Source organism: Castor canadensis, chromosome 13, assembly GCF_047511655.1.
Source record: "Castor canadensis chromosome 13, mCasCan1.hap1v2, whole genome shotgun sequence".
In the NCBI taxonomy this organism is placed as follows: Eukaryota; Metazoa; Chordata; class Mammalia; order Rodentia; family Castoridae; genus Castor; species Castor canadensis.
In genome coordinates, this window is record NC_133398.1 from 104480313 (window position 1) to 104504731 (window position 24419).

At 41.4% G+C, this 24419-nt stretch overlaps 2 protein-coding genes across 14 annotated transcripts in view; one reads left to right on the plus strand and one right to left on the minus strand.

The window, feature by feature from the left end:
- Window positions 1-24419, plus strand: part of LOC141415543 (uncharacterized) — a 340659-nt gene that overhangs the window by 198866 nt on the left and 117374 nt on the right. The gene's annotated exons all lie outside the window — the stretch shown is intronic.
- LOC141415544 (zinc finger protein 782-like) overlaps window positions 7472-24419 on the minus strand; it is a 96405-nt gene continuing 79457 nt past the window's right edge. For 5 of the 11 annotated variants that reach the window (XM_074052400.1, XM_074052396.1, XM_074052399.1 and 2 more), the window contains 3 exons: window positions 11121-11173; window positions 8060-8177; window positions 7472-7843 (listed from right to left, as the gene is read on the minus strand). In XM_074052400.1, coding sequence (XP_073908501.1) covers window positions 7788-7843; window positions 8060-8177; window positions 11121-11173 — 227 coding nt within the window. In that variant the 3' untranslated portion in view covers window positions 7472-7787. Of the gene's footprint in view, window positions 7844-8059; window positions 8178-11120; window positions 11174-17191; window positions 17253-24419 lie in introns of all 11 variants that reach the window. The other 6 variants (XR_012440532.1, XM_074052395.1, XR_012440530.1 and 3 more) reach the window with 5 other exon arrangements.

Consider the following 24419-nt stretch of genomic DNA (forward strand, 5'->3'; position numbering starts at 1 on the left):
CTCTAGTGTGGGAAAACCTATTTCCTCACAGACAACACTGTTCTATTTCTCTTTTTGTATCTGCCTAGTTTCAGTTAATGTGTTTTCAATACATGTTGTTGTTAGTATAGGAATTTCCATCTCCAGGTATTTCAGAATTGATACTGAGAAAAGCCAGACCAAAAATTTGTAAAGTCCTCTCCACTTAGCATTTGGCAGTGTTGCAGTGCTTTAGATGAGAGGAGAAAATCTGTAGGGTACATACAAATGCATGCTTCTGTGGAGGAGTTTTCATTACCAATTTCTAGTTGTTTAACCACCTAAGACTTTGTATTGATTCATAATAAAATATTACCAGAGAAAATTTACTTGGTTAATTGTTGCTTACTGGTGTGATAAATAAACCTGTTAGAGACAAAAATGTAGAAGAGTGAAAAGAGTTTGCTGACTTCAACAGACTAAGACTTTATAGACTCATTTTAAAGAATGGTTTGATTTGTGTTTGAGTTCAGATTCTATTCCACCCTGGTTCTGAAAGAGGCAAAATTTTGTTCCAGAAAATATTTGCAAAGTTCTGATAGGGTGGGAAATATTAGACCTCATTTTCCTGGTATGTGAGAGAACATTGTGTCTTTCTCCCTCATCATGGAGGGAAGGGAAAGGACTCTGGGGACTTCCTAGTGTGAACAGACTGAAAGGTTCCTTCAGTAAATCAGCCGTTCAGCACCATTAGCCTTTCAGATAATTGAAGCACATAAAATGGAATATTTGAGAGGCAAACCTCTGGTCAGTTTTCTGGAAGACATAATGACTAACCTTGCAAATAAGAGAGACTTCAGCTTTCTACCTCAAGCCACCATTTTAAAATCAGACCATAAAATAGACCAGAGTGTGCAGCAAACAAGAATTCATTAAATTCCAGCACAGGACTTAAGCCTCAAAGGAGGCGCCCCAGCCAGTGTGAACACCCAGCTAGCATGGACATGGAACTGTGGGTGAGGACTTCTGGATGCTTCTCTTTTGTCTGCACAGACATGCAGACCAGGAGTGATAGGGAAAAGTCTTGAGTGCAGCAGATCACTTGAAATTTCTAGGTATTTTAATTAAGTGCATGAGGTTTGATCAACATGCATGTTTGAAGCAGAGGGCTTTTTCCTGAGAGATTAATGGGGGCAGAGCAGAATTGCCTCAAGGCTTCCTATCTTACAGCTGCAGGGGATTTCCAACTGAAAAGGGCTGTACAACTGCTAAGATTTTACAGTTGCTACTAGGAAAATTTACATGGTACCTGAGTGTCTCAAGGTCTTGTTTTCACCCCTCTTCACCCTATTTTCTGGAATTCCTCACTTCTATTTAGAGGCAGGCTAAATTGAAAGAAAGATGGGGTTGACCTCACAATTGAGATTCATGGAATCAGATGCATCATCTCTGGGTGTTAAAAGCTCAGCTTCCAAAGATGAATTTTTGAGAACACAGCTCATCAAACAGAACCTGAAAGGACACTGAGCTGTGTGTTTTGTGTAATGAAAGTGACGTTCATTCTCTGTGAAGGCTGTCTCTTAGTAATTGTTTCATAGCATTTCTTGCTTCGGGGCTTATGTTGAGAGTTGCTCTTAACAAAACTGTTGTATGTATGCAAAGTAAAGTGAATGTATTCCCACGTTAAAATAAGATAGGCAGAAATAAGGGTTAACAGGAAGAAAATGGTTATTGAAAACAAAAATACATGGAGTCATTGTTTAATCCGGGGTGACACTTGAGAAAGAATTTCAGTGCGCCTGGCCAACAACACTATGCTGTCTCCTCTCATGGGCAGGTCCAGCAGCCTCGGGGCTCATGCTCATGGCCTGTGAATACATAGAGGACTGAAGACTTTGGTCAGAAACACCAAATGTTCCGTTACAACTGGGCAGCCTCGATCATCTCTGCAGCTTTGTTTGAAACAAGGGGGTGTTGTGCTTGGCCAGTGCAGGCCCCTATCTTTTACAGTGTTAAAAGAGTTTAATGATAAAAAACTCCAGCAAGATAAAAGCAAGAAGGGTTTGATTACAGAAAAACAAAAGCAACAGGCTACCCTTAAGTTGAGAAGTCCTTCAAGCAATGGAGTTGAGGGGTATGGAGAGGCTCTTTCAGTTCTCCTTGTTGTGGTTCTTTATCTCCCAAGAGCAGCTGTCTCTCCAAGGCAGCTGTTTCTGGGCTGGAGCTTGCTGCTTTGAGTCATTCTCAGAAGCAACTCTTCCAAGATTCTGGTGATCTCTATCTCAAGTCTGCCATCCTAGATCTCCTTTCAAGTCCCCCCTCTTAAGTCCCCCCCTCTCAGTGACCACCCTAACTGTCCTTAGGGAAAAGGGATGATGAAATCTAGTCTCTAGCTGCTTCCTGCTGAGAGGGGGTGATGTTGGGCCCTGAGGGGTTAGGGTTGGCCATGAGGGGGATCATCAGGATGCTGCAGTAGTAGGGGGTGTTTTTTCCCATCAGAATCTGTAATTTGAAGTTTTACCAAGAGGAGACAAATTTTACCAAGAAGTTAAGAATATAAGGCCCAAAGATAAGAGGAAGATAGAAACTATAGGACATGCCAGGGGTCAGTAGAAATAGTCACTTTGTCTCTATTAAAGTAGAAGGTCCTTGCCAAAAATATGAGTTTGTGCCTAGAATGACATTAATGCCAGACAGCCAGACATGCATAAGAGCCACTTCTTTGCCCTCTTGGCTTTGACTATTTATTGAGAGGTCTGACACCAGAGCTCCAAGCAGTCTTTTCTGAAGATTTTTTTGATTGGTCATTTTGGTCTCTCCTTGTAAGAAATAGCTTCCTCTCAAATGTCCCATGTTGAGGGGGAAGCAATAATCAGGTCAGGTGGAGAGTCAGTGCCCACTAGATCCTTTTGGACAAATTTAAGGAACAAAGAGGTTTAGCAGGAGTTGCTCTTAGGAAGTGGGCTTCTAGATAATGACAATTCAAAACAAATCTAACAAAAACAGACATTTAAAAGATTAACCTAGTTGACACATAAGTACTTATTAGAGTCATTTTTTGATGGACTTGATTGTTAATATCCCGTGATCAGAACTGCAATGACAAAAAATAGTCATGGTTGGGGGTGGGGGCAGGGGGGAGAAATGAACCAAGCCTTGTATGCACATATGAATAATAAAAGAAAAATGAAAAAAAAATAGTCATGGTTCAAATTGTGATGGATGATTTAGCAACTAAGAGAACAATATGTCAGTGTCATTAACTTTTTGTTATAGTGTTTATCTGTATTTTAGAAGGCTTGATGCATTTGAAAAACACAAACATAATTTAATATACAGGAGTCTGCAACAGCATCACAGCTCTCTGGAGGTTACACATACATATTAGTTGTTACCCTCGGAGAAAAAACCTTAGATTTCCCATTGGTTGAGGGATCATTGTAGTGACCCCAAGTAATTTTAGGCACATATGTAGTACTAACTGCATTAGAATAACCTAAGACAATAGTTGTTTAACCACAATTATGAGGTCATTTAGAAGAGTTGATATAAACCAACTCTTAAATAAAATTTTATCTAGTTATGACTCAGTTATCTCAGTAGCCAAAACCCTGACAAAAATTAGCAGGTAACACAGGTAAATATTCATGATGATTAAGTGTGGAGTTAGGAAACTTGATGGCTGACATTAACAGATGTCTCATGACATATAGCAGGATTCTGTTGGAGCCCTCCAAAATTTACAGGCTCAATCTGACCATCACAGGCCAAAAGTTCCCTCTACCTTCCATGGGGAAGAGTTGATGATGCACATCCCACTGTTTGAGAGTTCATGACACACACACCAGTTTTTTAAGAATTAACTACATTCACTCTGTTGACTCCAATAAAGACTTGAGGTCTTAAGGCCTCCAGTGCAGCGTTCCTTTTTTATCCTCTCTGGAGAGTGTGCTCTGGCTTTGTTTTTTCTTTGCTTTACATAAGTAAATTCATCCCAATCTACATATCAGTATAGCAGCATCCTCTGTGTTTAGCTGCCTATCGCCTCCCTGGGTCCAAATAAACTTTTGTTTTCCTACTTGATTGTCTTGGTAAATTCTTGAATCAACTGTAGCACCAAAAATCCCTGTCAGTTATCTCTATTCAACAGAAACCTCTTTTCTCAATACCCTTCTATGTCTTTAAAAAAAAAAAAGCTTCTGACTGACTTTCATCTTAAAGTTACAGAGTCCATGTTCTCTGTTAAATAGAAGATGGCTTGGTAAGCAGCAGCTGCTGCAAACCCAAGGGGCCCAAAATGAATGTTATTTTTTTCTTGTCTCCCTCATCTGGGACCAGCCTGCTCTAGGTGACTTATGTCCATTAGGAACATGTCACCATCAGGTTACAGTGTCTTTTAGTCAATCTGGCCATTTCCTCTGAGGAACTCCCTGTTGACTCTTTTGGAGTCCAATTAAGGGAGCTCCTCTCATCCCATGAGATCCTCTGCATTTGGTGAACTTGTTGCTTGAATATGTAAAATTTATAGAATGTTAAATTCCAACTAAGGCTGGGTAAGATAGGAAGACCTTAAAATGACCCTGAACAGCAAAACTTTCAGCACAAGCAAGAAAAAACTGCAGACAGGAGGAAGGATATGCCACGAGTCAGAAATCTTTCTTAACCTTGTGACTGCCATTTTCCCTTTTTTCCATTGTTTTCTCACATCTATGTAACATTTTCTATAACGTTTAGGTTTTTTCCCTCCTTTCTGAAGAATAAGTCTAGTTGTAGGGTGGTGTTATGGTTAAGACTTTCCCCTTCTAGCCAGCACTCTTGGTTTCCTGAAGGATGTTTAGGCCAACCCTGGGTACAGTAGAAAATTAGTATCTTTCTCCTTAGGCTGTCAGGGTCAAGGTTTTTTCAATTCCTTAATAAGCAGATAAGGGGTGATCCCACAGAGATTTGGGAAATTTGAGCAACCATCTAAAAGATGGATAAGGGAGTCTGGTCATTCTAGGGAGTCTTACGTGCCTAGGCATCACCAGGGCCAGAGACCTGGTTCTCCCACTTGGAACCGTACTCCTTTTGGGGAGAAGGTATCCCTTTCTCCTGTCTCCTTCTGGTTGCAGGGAAGATACTTGGGCCTATCTGGATTGTGACCACCCTACCGGTGTGAGCCTGACCAGCGCTTCGATTATTTATATTACAACCTGTATAGCTAGCCATTTTCCAATTATTAAGAGCCTCTAGTTTAAACAAGATTCTGTTTTTAAAAAGGGCCCCAGGATGGCAAGGAGGACTAGGATAAATAAGGGAAGAGTTTTCCTTGAATGGCCCATATAACATGGTCCCAGGATGTTGTGAAATGGGAGTGCATTGCTCTTCAGGGTAGAGGGGTGGCCAAATTTTGATACGTGAGATAAAACCCATAAATGGTGCAAGCTATGCATTGCTTGCTAGCATCATGTCTCTGGAGTATATGTGATTCCCCACCTGTTCTGCCAAGTGCTGTATATAGTACACAATGTGTCACTATGTCCTTCTGCATTTTTTACCCATCCTTCTGGAGGACTTCTCCCTCCTCATAACCAGAAGGCTGGGATTTCACCTTTAAGTGAAAGAAACCCTGCTCCTATTTGCTCCTTGTGAGGGTCATTAGTCATGTGCCTGACGGTCCTAAAACTGCTGTGACTGCCTGAAAGGTCAAGCTACAGGCCTGGCCAGAAATATTGTTTCTCCTGGAGAATAGTATTTAATCTACAGGAAATTGGGTGGCTTTGTAATTCTTGTTATGGTCAGTAAATGAACCCCTTGCACCAAGAAGTAAAACTGAAAAATGTCTAATAACAGTAGAGTCTGTTCCAGATTACAGGGATCCCCTTTGGTGTTTTGGTGTTTCTCCAGGGGCTTGTGCCACTAGGAAATATAACCCTCTTAGAGGTGTAATCTATAAATTTCTAAGCTACATGAAGGGGCCTAAGCTCAGGCCCCATTACCCTGTGGGTTTGTAGTTCCTACATTTAAGAAAAGCACCTGGTAACTTGCCAATTATGAAACCCTTTTTTAAAAATCTCCCTTGCTTTGCAATGACATGTAAACAGGGGAGCAAATAGAAGGAGGGTTGTGAGGGATCCTTAGGGAGAGCACGAGAAAGCTTACCTTTGTGGCTTGGGAGTAGCCAGAGGACTTTCAGTACTTAGCCACCTTTGGGGCCTTAGGGGAGGCCAGGAAGTTGCACCCTCAGCCTTCCCACTGGGGAGTCACCCTGGCCAGAATACCCTTCATCTTGAAGGGAAACTTTCCTTTTCCACCGGCTGTTTTCAGATTCCCTCCTTAATAAGTCAGATCTGAAAGATCTGAGAGTAAAGTCAGGCTTACATTCCCTTACCATAGCCAGGGGGATTGAGCTGCCACATCCAACAAAGCATCACACACAGCGTCTTTAGACCAGCAGTTCGTGCTATTCACATGGAACTGACTGGCAGTTGCCCATTTTTCTGATATTTAATAGAGGTCTTTGCCTAAGCCCCAGGAAGGCTGGAAACAAAAAGCGCAGGAAAGCCATAGAGTACTGATTCTGAGCTGAAATATCTTGGACAGACGAGCCCCCTATTTCGATACCAGACTGGATTGTTGTTCCCAGCTAATGTCTGCATGGGAAATATTGCTGATAAACTCTTCCCTTGCTGGGGAGGGGAAAACCATGTGTGAATAAAGTGAGGAGGAGGAGGAGACTATAATTACAGTCATTTCTCAGGGAAGCAAGAGGGAAAAACTTTTCTTCCTCTGTTGGTTCTGCATGGATTTGTGTTCACTTAGATATCTAATATATAAAGCAAATTGAAAGTCTGACGTTTGTTTAAGAGACTCCAGTCAAAGGCATCACCGAAGGGAAAAGGATTTTCCTGGGAACACAGATGGGGCACAAGACTCCTTACTGTGGGTGGGGTAGTTTTGACTCAAATCTGACAGAGAAAAGAAACGCACTGTTGTCTGGGACAGAGAGGTTGGCCGCTGATCCTGGGAAGGTAGAGGGAATAGAGTGGTCATGGGAGAGAAAGATTCCCAGGATCGATGGCTCTAAACCCTGTCCTCACATCAAGGATGGTGGGCTCCTGCTCATGTAGCTATAGGCGGCCCAGTATAATCCCCTGTTGGCACAGGCTGGCTGCCACTGGGGTAGCCATACTGAGCATGGGGGAGCTTCTGTCATTCGTCAGGAGGAAAGCCCTTGAGAGAGAGGCATGGAATCAGTCAGTGAAGGATTTGGGCTGTGGCTAAGCTGTGGCCAGGGGGATCCCCTGGGAGGATAAGTCCAATGGATGCCAGAAGATCACAGACACTCCCTAGGCATTTTTCCTGTTTGGCGGGACTCATACAGACCTTGGAAAGGCGATGGAAATGCTGTGAAGCAGAGGTATCCCCCTATGGGCCACCAAGAAATGATGCACAGGTGCACTGTGCTCGGCCAATGCAGGTCCTTGTCTTTTACAGTGTTAAGAGAATTTAACAGTAAAAATCTCCAGCAAGGTAAAAGCAAGAAGTGTTTATTTGCAGAAAAGTGAAAGTGACAGTCTGCCCTTAAGCTGAGAAGTGCTTCCAGCAACGGGGTCTGGAAACCAGGTGCCCCCAGAGGGGTGTGGGGAGTCTCTTTTTATTCTCCTTGTAGTCATTCTTTATCTCCCCAGGGCAGATGTTCCTGGACTGGGATCATCACTTTCAGTCATTCTCAGAAGGAGCTCTTCCAAGATCCTGGTGATCTCTATCTCAAGTCCATTATCCTAGCTCTCCTTTCATGTTCATGAGCGCACACACATCCCAAGCACTGGTTCTTGGTTTCTTCTCTTTCACTGGAGAGTCCTGCCAACACCAAGTTCTCCTCCATATCTGGTATACACGCTGACTGCAGAGACACACACAGTGCTTGAAATATGTATGTGTGTATGTGTGTGTGTATACACACACACACATACTATATACATATACACACACTAACATATATCTATTTAGACTTCTAATATGATCATTAATTTGTTTCCTTCAAAAATTAAAAGAATATTAGGTCATAGGTCATACACAAGTACTGAAGAGTGTCTGATGAGTGAATGAAGGTCACTACCTTCTGTAACTGTTTTCCAAGATCCCAACAGCACCTCCCAGTGGTTCCCAGCACCACCGTCAGTGTTCACCATGACTACTGGTTTTTGGTGCGGGGTCCTTTCTGATTTTATGGCCCTCTGTAGAAGTGAAAGAACATAGATAACTGGAGTCAGAGGCTATGTGTTTTGATTAAACTCTCAGCAATTCTAGGGTTAACTGTGCAGCCTTCATAAGCTGTTTAGCTTCTGTGGTATTGTGTTGCTATCATTAAAGTTTTTTAGTGTGATATAGCAACAGTAAAAACACTTATTTTGTTCCCAGGCAAGTGTGGCCCCTACAAAGGTTATACATCTTTTCATCTTCTGATCGACTTGGGTAGAATTACATTTTTCTTGAACCTCATAGGCTCTCTGTACCCAAGTGTTCACATCCCCCATTTCAAAGATCAGGAAACAAAAAGTGTACACATGCTGAAGAACACACAGAGCCCTTAGCACATTAATTGATGGCACCTTGAGTGACATCTGTAAAACTTTCCATAGAGAGAAGACTAAAAGAAACTGAGTAAAGTCTTTATTAGGACAATGATAGAGGGGCACAGCCAGGCCAAGCATCAAGCTGGGTTTCTGGTTATGAGCAAACACGATGTGCCAGGAAACTGATTACAAGAATATTCTTTATGATACTCATAACAACCTGGGTAATGGGAAGCACTGATTTCTTTGTATGGTAGAGAAGAGCAGTCAACTCACCAAATGCACTCAACTAGACAGAAGTGGACTAGCAATCTAAGCCCATATAGGCAACTCAAGAACCTGCACTGAGTCTCACTGCACTGCCTCAAGCTCATGCACAGGGATGGGTGCCTTCTTCTGAGTCAAGACCTCAATTTCATCACAGGAAATATGGCAGGCTGAATCACACAGCCAGATCTCTAGGCCTTTAAAATCTTGGGTATGTGAACAGTGATGCAGGCAAGAGATAGCGGCTGAGGAAGAAGTAAGGTAAAGGAGCCTGACCCAGAGCTAAATTAATCAGGACATGTATCAATTAACACCTCTGAAACATGAGTCTCTCAGGAGATAGTGTTTTCATCTGTTCAGGCTGTTCTAACAAACTACCTTAGACTTGCCCCCTTATACATTACAGAAACTATTTATAATGATCTTAACTATTTATAAGGTCAAGGTGCCAGCAGATTCGTGTCTCTAATTCATAAATGCTTTCTTCCCCTTGCATCATTTCCATGTTCAGGCTGATGGTGTTCCACACAGACGCAGGTGTGGGTCACAGGCCACATGGCAAGTTCTATATGTGTTCACATCTCTCCTAGAGAGTCAGCAGAGCTTAAGCTCAAGATCCCTTCACTGTTCCTACTCCCAGTCTTCTGGAAACTACTAAGAGTGACCCCTGCCCCACATCCCCACTACCTCATCTTCTTTAGGGCTGCAGGATTTCAGAGTGACACTAAGCAGCGGTTCTCAATCTTGAGCACCAGAAATCCACGTGCATCTCAGCATGAACTGTTGCCCATGCCTTATGCCCACAGTTTCTGGTCAGTGAAAGATGAGTTCCAGAATCAGCTGATGCCCACATGACACTAAAGTGTAAGAAAATCTCACTTTGGCTGAGCGTCATGGCTCAAGCCTACAATCCCAGCTACCTGGGGGGGGGGGGCAGAGATTATGAGGATCATGGCCAGCCCAGGCAAAAATGTTTGGAAGAACCCATCTCAACCAATGGCTGGGTGTAGTGGTGTTCACTGACCTTCCCAACTCCACAGGAAAGCAAAATTAAGAGGATTACAATCCAGACTGGCCAGGGCATAAAGTAAGACACTCTGGAAAGAATAACAGCACAAAAGGCTGAGGACATGGCTCAAGACAGAGAGTGCATGCATAGGAAGTACAACTCCCTGAGTTCAAACCCCAGCTCAGCCAAAGGGAAGAAAGAAAGAAAACCTTGGCTTTAATGACTACATTAACATTTTAGGACTACCTTAACACCATACCACAGACTGTGCAGCTTAAATAATACACATGTATCAGAGAACGAGGTGTCAGCAGGGTTGGTTCTCCTGAGGCCTCTTTCCTTGGCTTCTTGACACTGTCATCTCCCTGTGGCTTTGTCTGGTCATCTCTGTGTATATCTGTGTCCTAATCTCCTCTTCTTATAAGGACACTGGTCAGAATGAATGAGGACCAACCTGAAGGACCTAATATTGACTACACTACTCCTTCAAAGACCCTCTCTCCTAAAACAGTCTGAGACAGTAGGGATTAGAACTGCAACATATTAAATTTTTTTTTTGGTGGTTCTGGGCTTTGAACTCAGGCTCCTTGTACTTGCTAGACAGGCGCCCCTATACTTGAGCCACACCCCCGAGCACCTTTGTTTGAGTTTGTTTTAAAATAAGAGTTTCCACTTTTTTGCCTGGAACTTGCCTCAGACAATCCTTCTACCTCTGCCTCCTGGTTAACTGCGATTATCACAGGCACGGACCACCATGACTGGCCTTCAACACATGAATTTTGAAGGACAAAATGCAGCCCATAGCAATGATTTCATCTAGAGTTTCTCAGAGAGACTTTGGATTTTTCTACTCCCTGAGCTCAGTATATTCACTTGCCTCTTTCCTTAGCAAAGTTGACATACAAGAAACTTTTTCAGGAAGGCCCATGGGAGTGGCAGTCAATTTCAGCACTACTTATGAATTCTTTTGTTTTTTGGAGGGGGATGTGAATCAGGGTCTCACTACATAGCCCAGGCTGGTCTCAAATACCTTTATCCTCTTGTCTCATTCTCTTGAGAGCTGGGATTACTGGTGTGCATTCTCACACCCAGCTACTACTTAAGAATTCTTGAGGCATCATGGCTCCTCTACTGATTGTCTTCAACTAGGTCCTCAGTATATACTGTACATGCTGAATAATCAATGGGTAATTCACCCTTCCTCCACAGAATCAATTTGGCATGCACATGTGACAGACTCAGTCTCTCTCTCTCCTTCTCTTTCTCTAACACACACACACACACACACACACACACACACATCACCAATGCATTTTTGTAGCATCTACCTGATTTTCCAGTCTGACACACTTCTTGCAGAATCTCTTTGTGCAGCTTTTGTCTGTGAAGAGGAAGTTATGCAAATACTCTGACATATAGATAGTAACAAGAAAATGTCTCCATGACATTCAAACCCTTTGAAGAGGAAGTCATAGTAGATGAGTATGGTGGCACATACCTATAATCTCATGTACACGGGAGGCATAGGTAGGAGGATTATGGTTTGAGGCTAATCCTGGGCAAAATCACAATAACATCTCTGAAAAGTAACTAAAGTTAAATGGGATAGGGGTGTGGTTCAAGTGGTAGAGTGCCTGCCTAGCAAGCATGAGGCCCTGAGTTCAAACCGCAGTACTGCCAAAGATGTAAGTAAATAAAAGGAAGTCACAGCTCATTTTCTGTATTATCTTGCCCTGTACCGTCTGCTCTGCTTGCATTTATCTCCTTTCAGTTCTTTGACAAGCCTGTATGCAAGCTATTTTCTTATCTGGAACACCCTTTCCTCCCCTCCAAATAGCACCTACTAAAGTTATGGTCTTACTTGCACCTGCACAATTAGTAATTCACAAATGCCTCTATCTCAAGACAGCTCCAAGAGAATTAAATTTGGTTTTCTTCCCCATTTATCTTCTTCTCAGTCTTTGTCACATATTTTTAATGAATGAGTAAATTAAAAGACTATGGGGAAAATAACACTAATGTTTTTGTAAAAGTTATAGGTGAAATGCTTTGAAAAAGATCCCAGAATACATTCTGCATTGTCTGCTGAGAGAATGAGTATGTGGTTACAAAAGCAAAGTCTTTTCTTCTATATCCTTACTTATTCCTTGAGTCTTCCACATCAAGGATCATGCAATAAAACATCCAATAAAAAATAATCACAGCTGGATGTGTGGCTCAAGTAGTAGAGCACATAGCAGCTCTACTGTCCTTGGGGAAGGTGACATAGCTGTGCCTCTGATGGTTCCTTGTCCCATTGCTATGTTGCCTCACACCTTTGACCATGCTGTTCCCTTCTCCTGGAACACCTTGTCCTCCAGCCCCAACTCACACTTCCTCAATCCACCCTCTTCTTCCCTGCAAGACCAGCTTAAGTCATGCCTATTCCAGGGCTTTTCCTTGCCAATACAAGCTCAGAATTCTATTAATCTTGTATGAAACTCTGTATGACCTGTAAAGTTATTCTTGGCCATTACTGTTGACGTTGTTATGAGAAGTTACTAAGATAAGTTACACAAATGCTTCTGGGACCACCTCTAAAACATGCTAGGGACTCAGAAATGAAAATTGTGACTACATTGAAAACCATGTAGAAGTGGAAGCAAAATAAGTGTTTAAAGTACTGGGGGCTGAGAGTGTAGCTGAGGGGTAGAGCACTTTTCTAGAATGCACAAGGCCTGGGTTCCACCCCAGCACTGCCAAAAATAATCAGGATTTTTCTGGACCTAATATCAATAGTAAAGATCAGGACCAGTTGTGGTCCTGAGCACTTAGTAGGTGCTGTCTCACTTGTTCCCTGCTGTCACTGGGGAAGATGGTTTCTGAACTACCCTGTGTGAGGATGAGGAACCTAGACACACAAGTTTTGAAAACTTGCACAGTAAGCAGAGTGGCTCCTGACCTCCTAATGGTCCTGCAGCCCTGTGCTTGCCTGACACAGAGCAGGGATCTGCTACCACCAGTTCACCTTCGAGGTAACATTCCCTTTCATCTGAACCTGAGGACCAGTCATTTCAAGATCCCTGCTCTGTCTGGCATAGCCAGCAACTGAAAACAGAAGTGGAAATATTTTGGCCCTCTAAAAATAGCAGCTTCTTTTTAAAATGTCCTGAAAGCAGTCTCTTTCGCAAATGTATCTCTTCAGAGCTCATGCAGATCTTCACTGTCTTCTCCTTCCATAGGAAATTAGATTTTGTTCATGTTGAAATTAAGATTTTGATTAAATTTTGTTTCCTTTGGAAGAATAAAGCTGTGTCAGACTTGAGAAGTGGATAAAATCCTGTTCTTTCCAGGAAGTGAATGGGAGTGCCTATAGAACCAGGGTAGTCTTGGGCTGATTCCAGGGACAGGCATCTGAGTGTGCTATAAGGCCTGACTCAGAAGCAGCCACGCTAAGCAATGGTTTTTAATCTGGGAGGCAGAAGCCCCATGACTGCTTCTGCAGAGTAGTCCTCACCCTGGAACTGGCTAGGCTTCCCCAGAGTCACTCAAGGGTCACTAAGGGTCTCCCTGCTCCTTTCCCTGTGTGGCCCAGTGAACTTCCAAGTACATCAGGCACTAGCATCATTTTTATTTCCCTTGAGCCTGCTACCATTTGAGCCATGCTCCCAGCCCATTTTTTGCTTTATTTATTATTCAGGTTGGGTCTCCCATAATCAGCTATGGTACAGTTCCCAAGCAGCTAGGATGACATTCATATAGTTCATTGAGATGAGAGGTCTTGCTAACTTTTGCCCAAGTTGGGCTGGCCTCAGCTGAAATCCTCCTGATATCTGCCTCTTGAGTAGCTGGCATCACAGGTGTGAGCATGGCACCATACTGACTAGGACCATTTTCTACATTCCAAACATTTCATCTGCTTCAGCCCTTGACACCCTTCAGAAATACTTGTAAACTGCACAGCAGTAATATGAAAGAGTGCTGGTTCTTAAATGACTGATTTTTTTCATTAAGAAGAAATACAGTCATTGGAAAGATGCCAGAACTCCTGGCAATGGTAACCTTTGTCTCAGGACTCCACATATTAAAACTACTTCAGTTATCTCTACTCTGATTTTGTAGAGGACCAAAGAAAATTGCTTGTCTGTGCCAGGGTTCCTGAAGCACTACTGCTTGCTCTAATTTATCTCTGCTTCTTCATTCCCCACTGGGTTCCAGCAGGATCCAGAAAGTGTTTCCAAATCATAGAATAAAAGGTACTCTGCTACTGTAAATTAACAAAATGTAAATAGATCTCATCCCTCAGTATCCACTGGTGAATTGGATCTGAGACTCCCCACAGATACAAAATGTGCAGATACATGTTTGTGCATATTCAGTACAGATGTAATTTTTTTCTGAATATTTCAACCCATGCTTAGTTGAATTCACAGGTGTGAAGCATGAGGATACACAGGACTGATTGTATAGAGGTTATAAAATGCAGAGACACACAATGGTCTGCTTTTGCAAAATAGGTTCTCTTGTCCATGACAGAGATAAGTGAAGGAACAGGTGGGTGGAGATCCTGGACTTCCAGCCTCCAGAAATAGGAGACAAAAAGTTCCTACTGTTGAAGCAACCCAGCCTGTGGTAGTATATTAGGGCAGCCCTAGAAAACTAATGGATAATGTAACAGACCAACTATTAAGAAGTTAAGTGATCCAGGAAGAAGATCATAACAAACATTTACTGAATGTCAGTCACAGTCACTGGGAAAACATCTCATTCTACAATGTCATGTCATGGGAATTGTAGTGGGAGGAGAATAGGTCAATCAAAAGTACAATTTCAGCAGGAAACATAAGCTCTCCTCCCTCACATGTAGCAGCAGTCTCAAATATCTGATGCATTCATCTTGATCAGGACCAACATGGTCTCCTACAGGGAATAATAAGCCACCACTGGGCATGAGAAGGAAGAGGGTAACTGATAGAAACTCACACACTTAGCTTAGATGACCTGATAAAGGAGAATCTAGGGCTGTTCCCTGGGAGGAACTCCCCAACTGGAAGGAGAAAATAACTTCAGAAGTAGAAAAGTACAAAAAATTCCCAGAGTTTGTCCTTTGCCCAGCTTCCTTCACTAGTGCTTTAGTCAGCTCAATGGAGAAGAATAGATTTCAAAGCATTTCACTAATATTCCTGGATATGCTCAGAAAAGCTTGGAGATGTGAGAACTCTCAAACCCAAGCTCTTTCTCTGGATAAGACTATAATGAAACTGGGGATACAGAAGACGGGGAAATTGTACAAAGAAAGATCTGGGGCCTGTTGTATTTATGTAATTAAGCTCTGTCAGAGATGAACAGCTTCAGAGAACACTCTATCAACAATGGTAAGATGGAAATATAGAGAATAAATATGTATTGCAACATCTTCAAAACCACATTACAAAAATCCACACAAGGTACTGAATGCATCACTGTCCATCTTCCTGGGAAGGTAACCTCTCAGGGGAGTCCAATGACAAAACTCTACAGTTCATGCTATGAAAATGGAACTACCACAATAGAATATACATAATTTTTTCCGTAAACATCCCTTCTGAAGTGTTCTCTTTACTTATGCCCATCTACAGTGGAGAAAGCCAGTGACTGATACTTTCAGTATTCTTTCTCTGGAAAAGCTGGCAGTGGCTTCCCAAAGCCAATTCTCCCAGTCCCATAATTCACCCTTACCTCATAGCCAAAGCCAGGACTGTCGGTCAAAACCTCAGAGGCACCTCACATCAAAAATAAGAAACAGCCTAAGATTTGTGGAATGTGAGTTTGGTGCTTGAACAACATAACAGGCTGTGTCCTGCAGGGAAGAACTGGACATGGATGCTTTAGGAGCATCCTCTATGTTTGCTGATTGACCCTACACAAGTCACATTGTTTCTCTGGACTTCTGGGGTTTTACTTGGAAGAAAGAAAATCTCAGGTCAATCTGTATGGTTCTTTCCATTTCTAAAGGTTTTGTGGCTTCACCTTCTTCAATTCATCCAGATTTATATTCATAAAAAACAATCTTCAGTCCACATAAGACTGTGACAATTATTGACAATGAATTATTAAAGTGCCACAGATTAGAAATACCACCTTCTGAATTTATACTGGATGTTTCTCATTTTGCTTTGGCTGCCCATCCTGCATTTTAGGATTCTCACAACATAGAAAGTGTTATGGGCTGAAGTGTGTCCCCCCAAAAGCTCACAGAGAAGTCCTAACCCCCAGTACTTCAGAATACTTGGAAATACAGTCTTTTTGGAAGCAGTTAGTTAAAATGACATCATACCAATGTGGGCCCCAAGCCAATATGACTAGTGTCCTTCTATTGGGGAAATTTAGCTGGGTATGATGGCACATCCCTATAAATACAGCACTCAGGAGACTGAAGGGGGAGGATCTTGAGTCCAACGGCAGCCTGAGCTACATGGCAAGCCCATGTCATACATGAATGAATCAATGAATGAATGAAGGGAGGGTGAGGACCAACACACAGGAAGAATATGCACACAGGAAAAACAACATGTGAAGAGTAGAGTGATACTTCACTGGCCAAGGAAATGCCAGAAAGTGCACAAAGCCCTGGAATACATCCTCCATGGCACCTCAGACGACCAGGGCCTGCCATAGCCCTGATCTCAGACTTCTGCCTCCAGAACTATTGGAGAACAAATGTTTTTTGATGAAGACCCTAGTCAGCAATGCTAGCAAACTGACACAACTTCTCAATGTAAAGCCAGATGACGGGTTCCTAAGCTTTCCCAGTTTTCCTGGGGGTAAGGCAGGAAATAAGTCCTTGGCTCTGGAGATCAGACACACTTGCCAAGTCTTGCAGTCCAGAGCAGCAGTGGCTGAAGGAATCCACCCAGGTGACTTGCAGTAAAGCAGTAGCTGCTCAACATAGCTCTCTCAAGTGCCCTGGCAGATGGTAGCAGCAAACGGAATCATCATAGCATCAACCATACCAACACTGAGGCCTGTGCCTGACCCTGAGCACACTGTCCTGTGTCACACTGGAGTTCGCTTTGAGTTTGGGCCTAGCGAGACTCCGTAAGTTGAAATGAGCATGTAGTTCAGTGGTAGCAGCAAGTGCAAGGCCATTGGTTCTACCCCCAGCAACAGAAAAAAACAAAACGAGAGGTTCAACAGGTTGCCCAATTCTTTCTTCTCAATTTCCTTCTTACTTCAAGAGAGATGGCTTCCATTGTTACCTAGAACAGCTCTGACTCAAAGTAGGTCTTTAGTGGTTGTCAATGGTGAATAAACCCTTAGTGTTACAAGTGTTATTTTATGAGCCACACAACTTCTACAATAATTCCAATTTACATTCTATGAACATACAAAAAATAATTACTGACATTTAATAAGCACAGACTCTTGCTGGGCTTCTTACCCCAACACACAGCACCTTGGGTAGGCCTTCATGGCAATCTGATGTTCATAGATGGGGAAACCTGTGTTTGGTGATAGGAGGAAGAGATGGTAAATACAGGATGGCAAGCCAGACATTTTAGCTTAATATGTGAAGAGAACTCATAGGAACAATACTGAGAATAAATTCTTTTTTAATTAATATTTTTTTTCATTAGCAAATATTATTTAGGATGATTCATTGTGACATTTACAGATGTGCTTACAATACGTATTTACTAGATGCACCTCCTGCATCATTCTACCTCTTCTCCTTCCCCAGTCTTACAATAATCTCAACCGATTTCATTCTGTTTTCATACACACACATGAATTACATCCACCAAATGTGCCCTCCTTTACGCTCTTCCTTTACCCTGCCCCGCCACTTATATTCCCCCATAGACAGAACCTATTTTACTTTCCTGCCCTATTTTTTTTGAAGTGTTATAAGGTGGTTTCACCTTGATATTTCACACACATATATATCATACTTTCATCAAATTAACCACTTCTATTACTTTCTCTTTCTCTATCACTCTGCGCCACTATTATTCAACAGCTTTCATGGTACTTTGTTATATTACACTATATTTATGTACAGATGCAAGGTATTCCATTATTACTCATTATCTATAATTTTCATTAGATTTTTGTTTGATTCTCTTTCATGTTCTTTGACACATCTCAGAAATCATCCCTTATGAGTACATAAAATGTCTCTTCCTTTTTTGGTCTTGTTTTACAGTTACATAATATTCTATTGTGTAGGTGTAGGATACCAATATTCTGATACATACATTTTTGGTACTCTGATATATACCTTTTAAACATGTTGAACAATATTCCACAAATTCAACAGGGCTCTACATTTTCTTGATGATTCTAACCATTGAACTGTGCTTAAGAATAACCTGGCTTCTTATTAACTATTTCTGTATTGGTTCCTCTATGCAGAGATTTTGAATCACTAGGTATAAGGTGTAACTGAGAAACCTATATTTGACCAACTACTCCCTCCCTTGCACTGGTTCTGGCATAGGAAGTTCACAAAGTCCCCTTTTACAGTAACCAGAGTGCAAGTCTGTGACTGGCTTTGCTACTGTGATGAAGAGAAATAGAGGTGACAGGATGAATTCACAGAGTCCTCCAAGTTTCTGCTTCTAGGAGCCTTCAAGTGGAATTATCATTGGTACTAACTCACCAAACTAGAGCATAAACTTTGCAATCCAAAAGCCTTCCCAACTGCAGTAAAGGTGCAGAACTGATTTCTCACACTTAAAAAGTAAAGTAATCCTAGGGCATCAGAGAAGAGGGAAGAATCAGAACTCACAACCTGCAACATTAAGTGTTGAAGACTCAGATTCTTAGGAAGTTGTTATGAGATTTTGGCAAGAATTCGTTCATACCATGGTCTGTAGCCACATGGAAGGAACTGTTTTGGATGAGAAGATGAGGATGAATTCACTTATGATCTCAATGACCATCAATCATTATAACACAGTGTGTTATTCCTATGGCTGGAAAAGGACTTGTCTCCATGAACTCATGCAGGACTTTAACCCCAAGATCCTAAGTTCATGGTATTAAGATGGTGAAGGTTTATCCCAACTATTGTGTTTACAGTTGGGTTTACTAAGTCATTGGCTAGTGCCCCAAGAGTGTATCCTGGTGGCTTTAAAGGAAAGGGAGAGAGACCGCACAGTAATAGAGCTACGCGAGCCATGCACGCCACCTGCCTCCTGTATTGAGATGCTCTGGACCACCTCAGGACTAAGCCAACAAATGGCTCTAACCAGATCCAAGTCAGTGGGGCCCTGCAAGAATCATGACAAAAATAAACATCACTTCTTTTTAAATTTATCCTACCTTAGTAGTACATTAGAGTAACTGAAGCTAATTAATACAGTTACTTATAACAATGAGCAAATGTTGGAAGTGCTTATCGGAGAAGATAAATAACTTCTGAATAGGTTTCACAGAGGTGGTTAATGACACAGGCCTAAAGGTGGGATGGAAATTACAAAGAGGCCTCCTCCGAGTATTGTCTTTGTACCCTTTATTGCTCTTGAAATTTCAATTAAATGTAGTTAAAACCTCTTCTGTAGACCTAGTTTTTATCATTATACCATGGAAGCAAAAGGGGTTAAATGAAATGACAGAGTCTTGAAAACATCATAAACAGATTACATCTAAAATGTTTACAAAGGCTGTATGTCATCATTTGGGGCTGTATATACAAAAAAATAAAGAAAAACAGCTCATAGCCTCACCATAATCTCACTGACTACAAATATGCATTCTAACTTGACAAGCTTCTTACTGGCAAAAAGTACCCTTAGTTTTGGCTCTGTGGTTGAACCCAGAGTTGTTTTATGAGTAATGTATTATTTTTACATATTTAATAATAGGCCCAAATTCTTGCTTAAAATTTTTTTGAAAACGTGAGACTTATTTTTGTGAACCTGCCACTATGTATGACATACTTTGCTTACAGGAAGTGTTAAGTAAACAATATTTGACTGCATTTTTACCTGAATATGACTCCCTTAAGTATTCTGTTCCTTCTTGATGAAAGTATTTTAATTTGGACTGTACCTATGAGGGTGCCTGAGAAAGCTTTACGACCTATGGGAAATCTGTATAGCTTTATATAAGATGCTGGAGCCTCTTCCCAGCCAGATCTTGCTGAAACCTAACAGAGGGGTGGGTGGCATGAACAGGGAGCTTCACAAGCATGTGTGGAGCAGGAGCTGACCTGTGTTGACCTGAATGCAAGGGTAAGAAAGTGGCCTAGGTCCTGCCCCCTTGGGCATGGTGTCACCCCCTCCCCCTGCATCAAGCCACACAGTGGTCTGTCCCTGCTTCCAAGGGAGTGTTCAGGTTCTATCTAGAATGTTGAGTGTTCTCTATTGCCTTCTGTGGCCTGGTCAGGCCTTGGCAACAGACAGAGCTGCTTTGGCATCATGGAGGGAGCCAAGGCCGCCACTCAGTGGTACTTGAGACTAATCCTGAGAGAATTCTTCAGGCATGTGGCAGGAGGTCCTGAAGAGTTGAAGCTAGGCCGAAATCCCTATGCATTGCCGTGGGAGCCGGTGATATGTGTGGTTATCCTTGGACTTTTTATTCTTCTGTGCTGTTTGTGGCTTTATGCAATGAAAGAAAAAAATCTTGCCATAAAGCTTTGTGAACTGATGGAAGAAAAATGCGAACTCCTTCAAAAAGTGAGCCTTGCCGAAAAAGAGCTTGAAGACTTAGAGTCATCTTTGAAGGATGCCAGCTTTGAGAAGGGCTCAACAGAGCTAGTAGAGAGTTTGAAGGCAACCTGTGAAAAGCTGGAGAGATCCAAATCTCAACTGGAAGATGAAATACTCTTTGTAGAAAAAGAGCTACAAGAAGAAAAATGCAAACATTCTGAACAATGTGAATTGAGGGCCAAGTTATCAAAAACGGAGCAAGAATTAAAAGATAGACTAAATTCCCTAACAGAACAACTAGCTGAAGCCAAAGAAGCCTGCCTAACACATCAAAACACTGAAGCACAACTGAAGGTGCCAATGAAAGATGCCTGGAATGAAAACTCCCAACTTCAGGCACACCAAAAACAGCTTCTCCAAGAAACTGAATCCCTGAAGAAACAAGTGTGTGAACTTAAAAAACAGAAGATAACAATTGAAGATTCCACAGTACGTGCACAACAAGTTCTAAATGATCAAGAAGATCACATCCAGTCTCTGACCGCCCATTTGCTGAACATGACAGACTGGACTGCTATACTTGGAGAAGATATATGTGATGGTGACTTGGAATTAGAAATGACAGATGGATCAGAAAAGGCAGCTTACCGAGAAAATCAGCCAAAAGGAGCTTTGAAGAAACTGATGTATGCTGCAAAATTAAACGCATACTTAAAAACCTTAGAAGCAGAGAAAAACCAGATTGAAACTCAATTGTGTGAAGTAAATAAAATCAATCAAGACCTCATGGAGCATATTAAAATTCTCCAGACAGAACAAGCTTGTTTACAATCACAAAATACACAGCTTGAAAATGACAATCAGATGCTTCAGCACAAAGTTAACAAAATGACTGAACTGTATTTATGTAATAGTAGGGAACAAAACAAAAACTTAATAGCACAAGGCAACTGCCGGCTAGAGATGGAGGAGAAACTTTCCAAAGTGGTGGAGAAGATCCTCCGTGCATCTAGAGAGCTGAAGAGCTACAAAATGCAAGCCAGATATCTTGAAAAAAAATGCACACAGACATTCTTTATTATCAAAACCAAGTTGTTAAATATGAGAAAAAAGAGCAGCTTTCTTTGATGTTAGTTGAGACTTCTGAAAAAAACCTCCATTATTTCAAGGAAAAAAACGAGCAGATGAGACAAGAATTAATTGAAATTAGGCTTCAAACCAAACTTTTAATCAAACATTCTCATTCACCTGATGTTCCACATACAGTATGTGGTGAAGAGCCTTGCCAACAGGGCCTCTCACCATTGGATCAACCTTCATCTGAAGAGAAGGCTTTTCTCTATCCTTCTGAAATGGAATTCAGTAGAAATGACACCAGTGAAGATCTTGGTAATTCAAATGTGCCTGACTCATCTCTGCCTGCTGGAAGCCAAGTAGTGGGCCCTGGCTTTATTCCTCTTGTCACAAGTCCCACATCCAATGGGTCCAAGGAGACAGTTAATGAAAAAGCAGCCTCTTTTCCTTCCACTGCCTCTAGAAAACATGCATGGAGCCTCTGAAGATTATATTCCATCAAGAGATTTCATTGCCACAGGAGGTCCTCAAAATTTTAGTATGCTAAATATATCAAAAATAATTGAAACAGTTTACATTTGATGTTTAGAAAAATATCCTTATACTGACCCATCATTTTCAGTTTAAATAACTGTGGTTACTTCAGTGATTATACTTTTCGTTATGGGATTAGGATTCTCTGGATAGTCTTTTCTAAGTAGATTTAAAATTGACTCTTATTTTGTTTAGATAGTGCATTTTATTTCCATTATATATTATTGTAGATAGAATACTTATTTTAACATGACTATATAATACCTTATTGCATGAGCAATAATAGGAATTTTATTTATGCAATCTTACAGTAGTAATATTTTCACTGCAAATGTGTCTTTATGTCAAGAAATGTATTTACTATAGGTTTACACAATTGTGAAAGTATCTTCATGCTTAATGAAATAAATTTCAAATTATTTTAAACTCTTGTTTGGCATTGATTATATAACCAGTTAATTTTCAAAAAAAGAAAAAAAAGAATTCCAAGGGAGAATGGACAATCTAGGAAAAGGCTGGAAGGCAAAAAGCTCTTCGCAAATAAAAGGTCCCTGCCAAAGATTTGTCTCCCTGCAAAAGGTTGAGAGGTGGCAGCAAAACTAGATGTGGTACATTCCCGAAAGTGATCTGATTTTAAATAGGAACACTCTCTAGTGTATCAAATATTACATGTAAGGAAAACACTCGAGGGACTAAAATAACAGTCTTCAGAGGAAGTAGTTTTGTAGAGGTTGCCTCCTTGCCAACCTCTGGGAAATGCCTGTATCCCACCGTTTCTTAGGCTTGAAGGTTAAGCCCTGGCCAAATCCTTCTTTTAGCACTATGGTTTAAGAATACCATTCAATCCTCCTGTGTTCTCTATGTCCAGGTGTCAGACCTCCATGAGATCTGAAGATCTGCTCTCTCCCCCAAATAAGTCTCTGGGTGTTTAATTCTGTCTTAGTGTTTGCTTCTGAACAGACCAGATCCAATGCAGAAATGAATGCAAAAAACTGAATTCATGTCTATACAGCCTGAAATCTATGTTCCTTCTACAATCCTCTCAAGATTGGTAACAGAAAGAGGTGGTTCCTGCAGCAAACACAATTACTAAGACCCTATAATCACTTAGGAGTCAAAAAGCAGAAGGACTTATTCATAACACTAAAAAAACTGGAAAATGAAAATCTTTTAAAAATCAGTTAAGGAGTAATTGTTAGTATTTCCCAAGGTATTTGACTATTTAGAGGATTACTTGTAAGTACTGAGTTCCACTGGCATGTATGAAATGTAGGGCTTGCCTCTACAGTTCTCAATGCTTGGACAATGGCAACTGAATTCCTGTTGTCAAGGCAGGAGGCAGCAAAGAGTCCTGTACATTTCCTCACAAGCCCTTCTCAAACTGCACACAAATTTAAGAATCAATAAGAAAGAGGAAAAATCATGGGTATCAAGCGCCCTAAGCAATGCTGTCATCCAATCAAGGCAGAGGCAAACAAATGTCTTTCAGACCAAGAAAAAAAGTATCTCCAACAGTTCAACTAAATCCCAGGGAATACCTCTTACCAAGAGACTGTAGAGATATTAGCCAGAAAAACCCACAACTGCATCACTTAATCCAGCAGTGTTTGAGAAACACACAGGATGAGAACACTTTCACTAGCCCACTTTGTGCTACATTGAAGGGAAATATTGTAATTTATTGGTTCTTTATACCACACCCAACTAGTAAAAGATATTTATCCTTCTGGCGGGGGGTTGTTTGACCTTAAGGAAAACTGAAGGTATTCCTAACAGAACAAAATAAGAATCTGAAGGCATTGCTGAGAAATTTTCCTTGTAATCAGGAACATCTCCATATTTTTATTTAGCACCTATTCCTAGAATATTCCCTGAGTCCATAGCTGAATGTACTAAAGACTCCTCTCTTCAAAGGATTTCTAATTCATATAAAGTTTGTAGGGAATGATGATTCAAACTCTCACTTTCTGAGTACTTCCTTTGTGCCAGACAAGAGAGACATACATGAAAATTCCAACAGCATTGTAAGAATAGTCTCTTTTTCCAGAACATACACATTTAGATGCCATACATAGAGATCAGAGTGTGCTCACAGGAACAGGCACACCAGGGTTATCTGGGAACTTGTGAGAAATGCAAAGTCATTGACCCCACCACAGCTCTCAAGCATGCACTGGGGATGTGACTCAGAAATCTGCATGCTCACAAGCTTTCTGGGTGGTTCTGATGCATGGTACCATGTTACCACTGATAGAGACAATAAGGACTGTGAGGCTTCTATAAGGTAAGACACTGGATGGAGCTGAGCAGTCAGAGAAGACACCTCAAGTTGGACCTCCAAAAAAGGTAAGCATGATAGGGACAGAGAGAAGGAAATGATAGGATAAGAGACCAAAGAGCAGATCT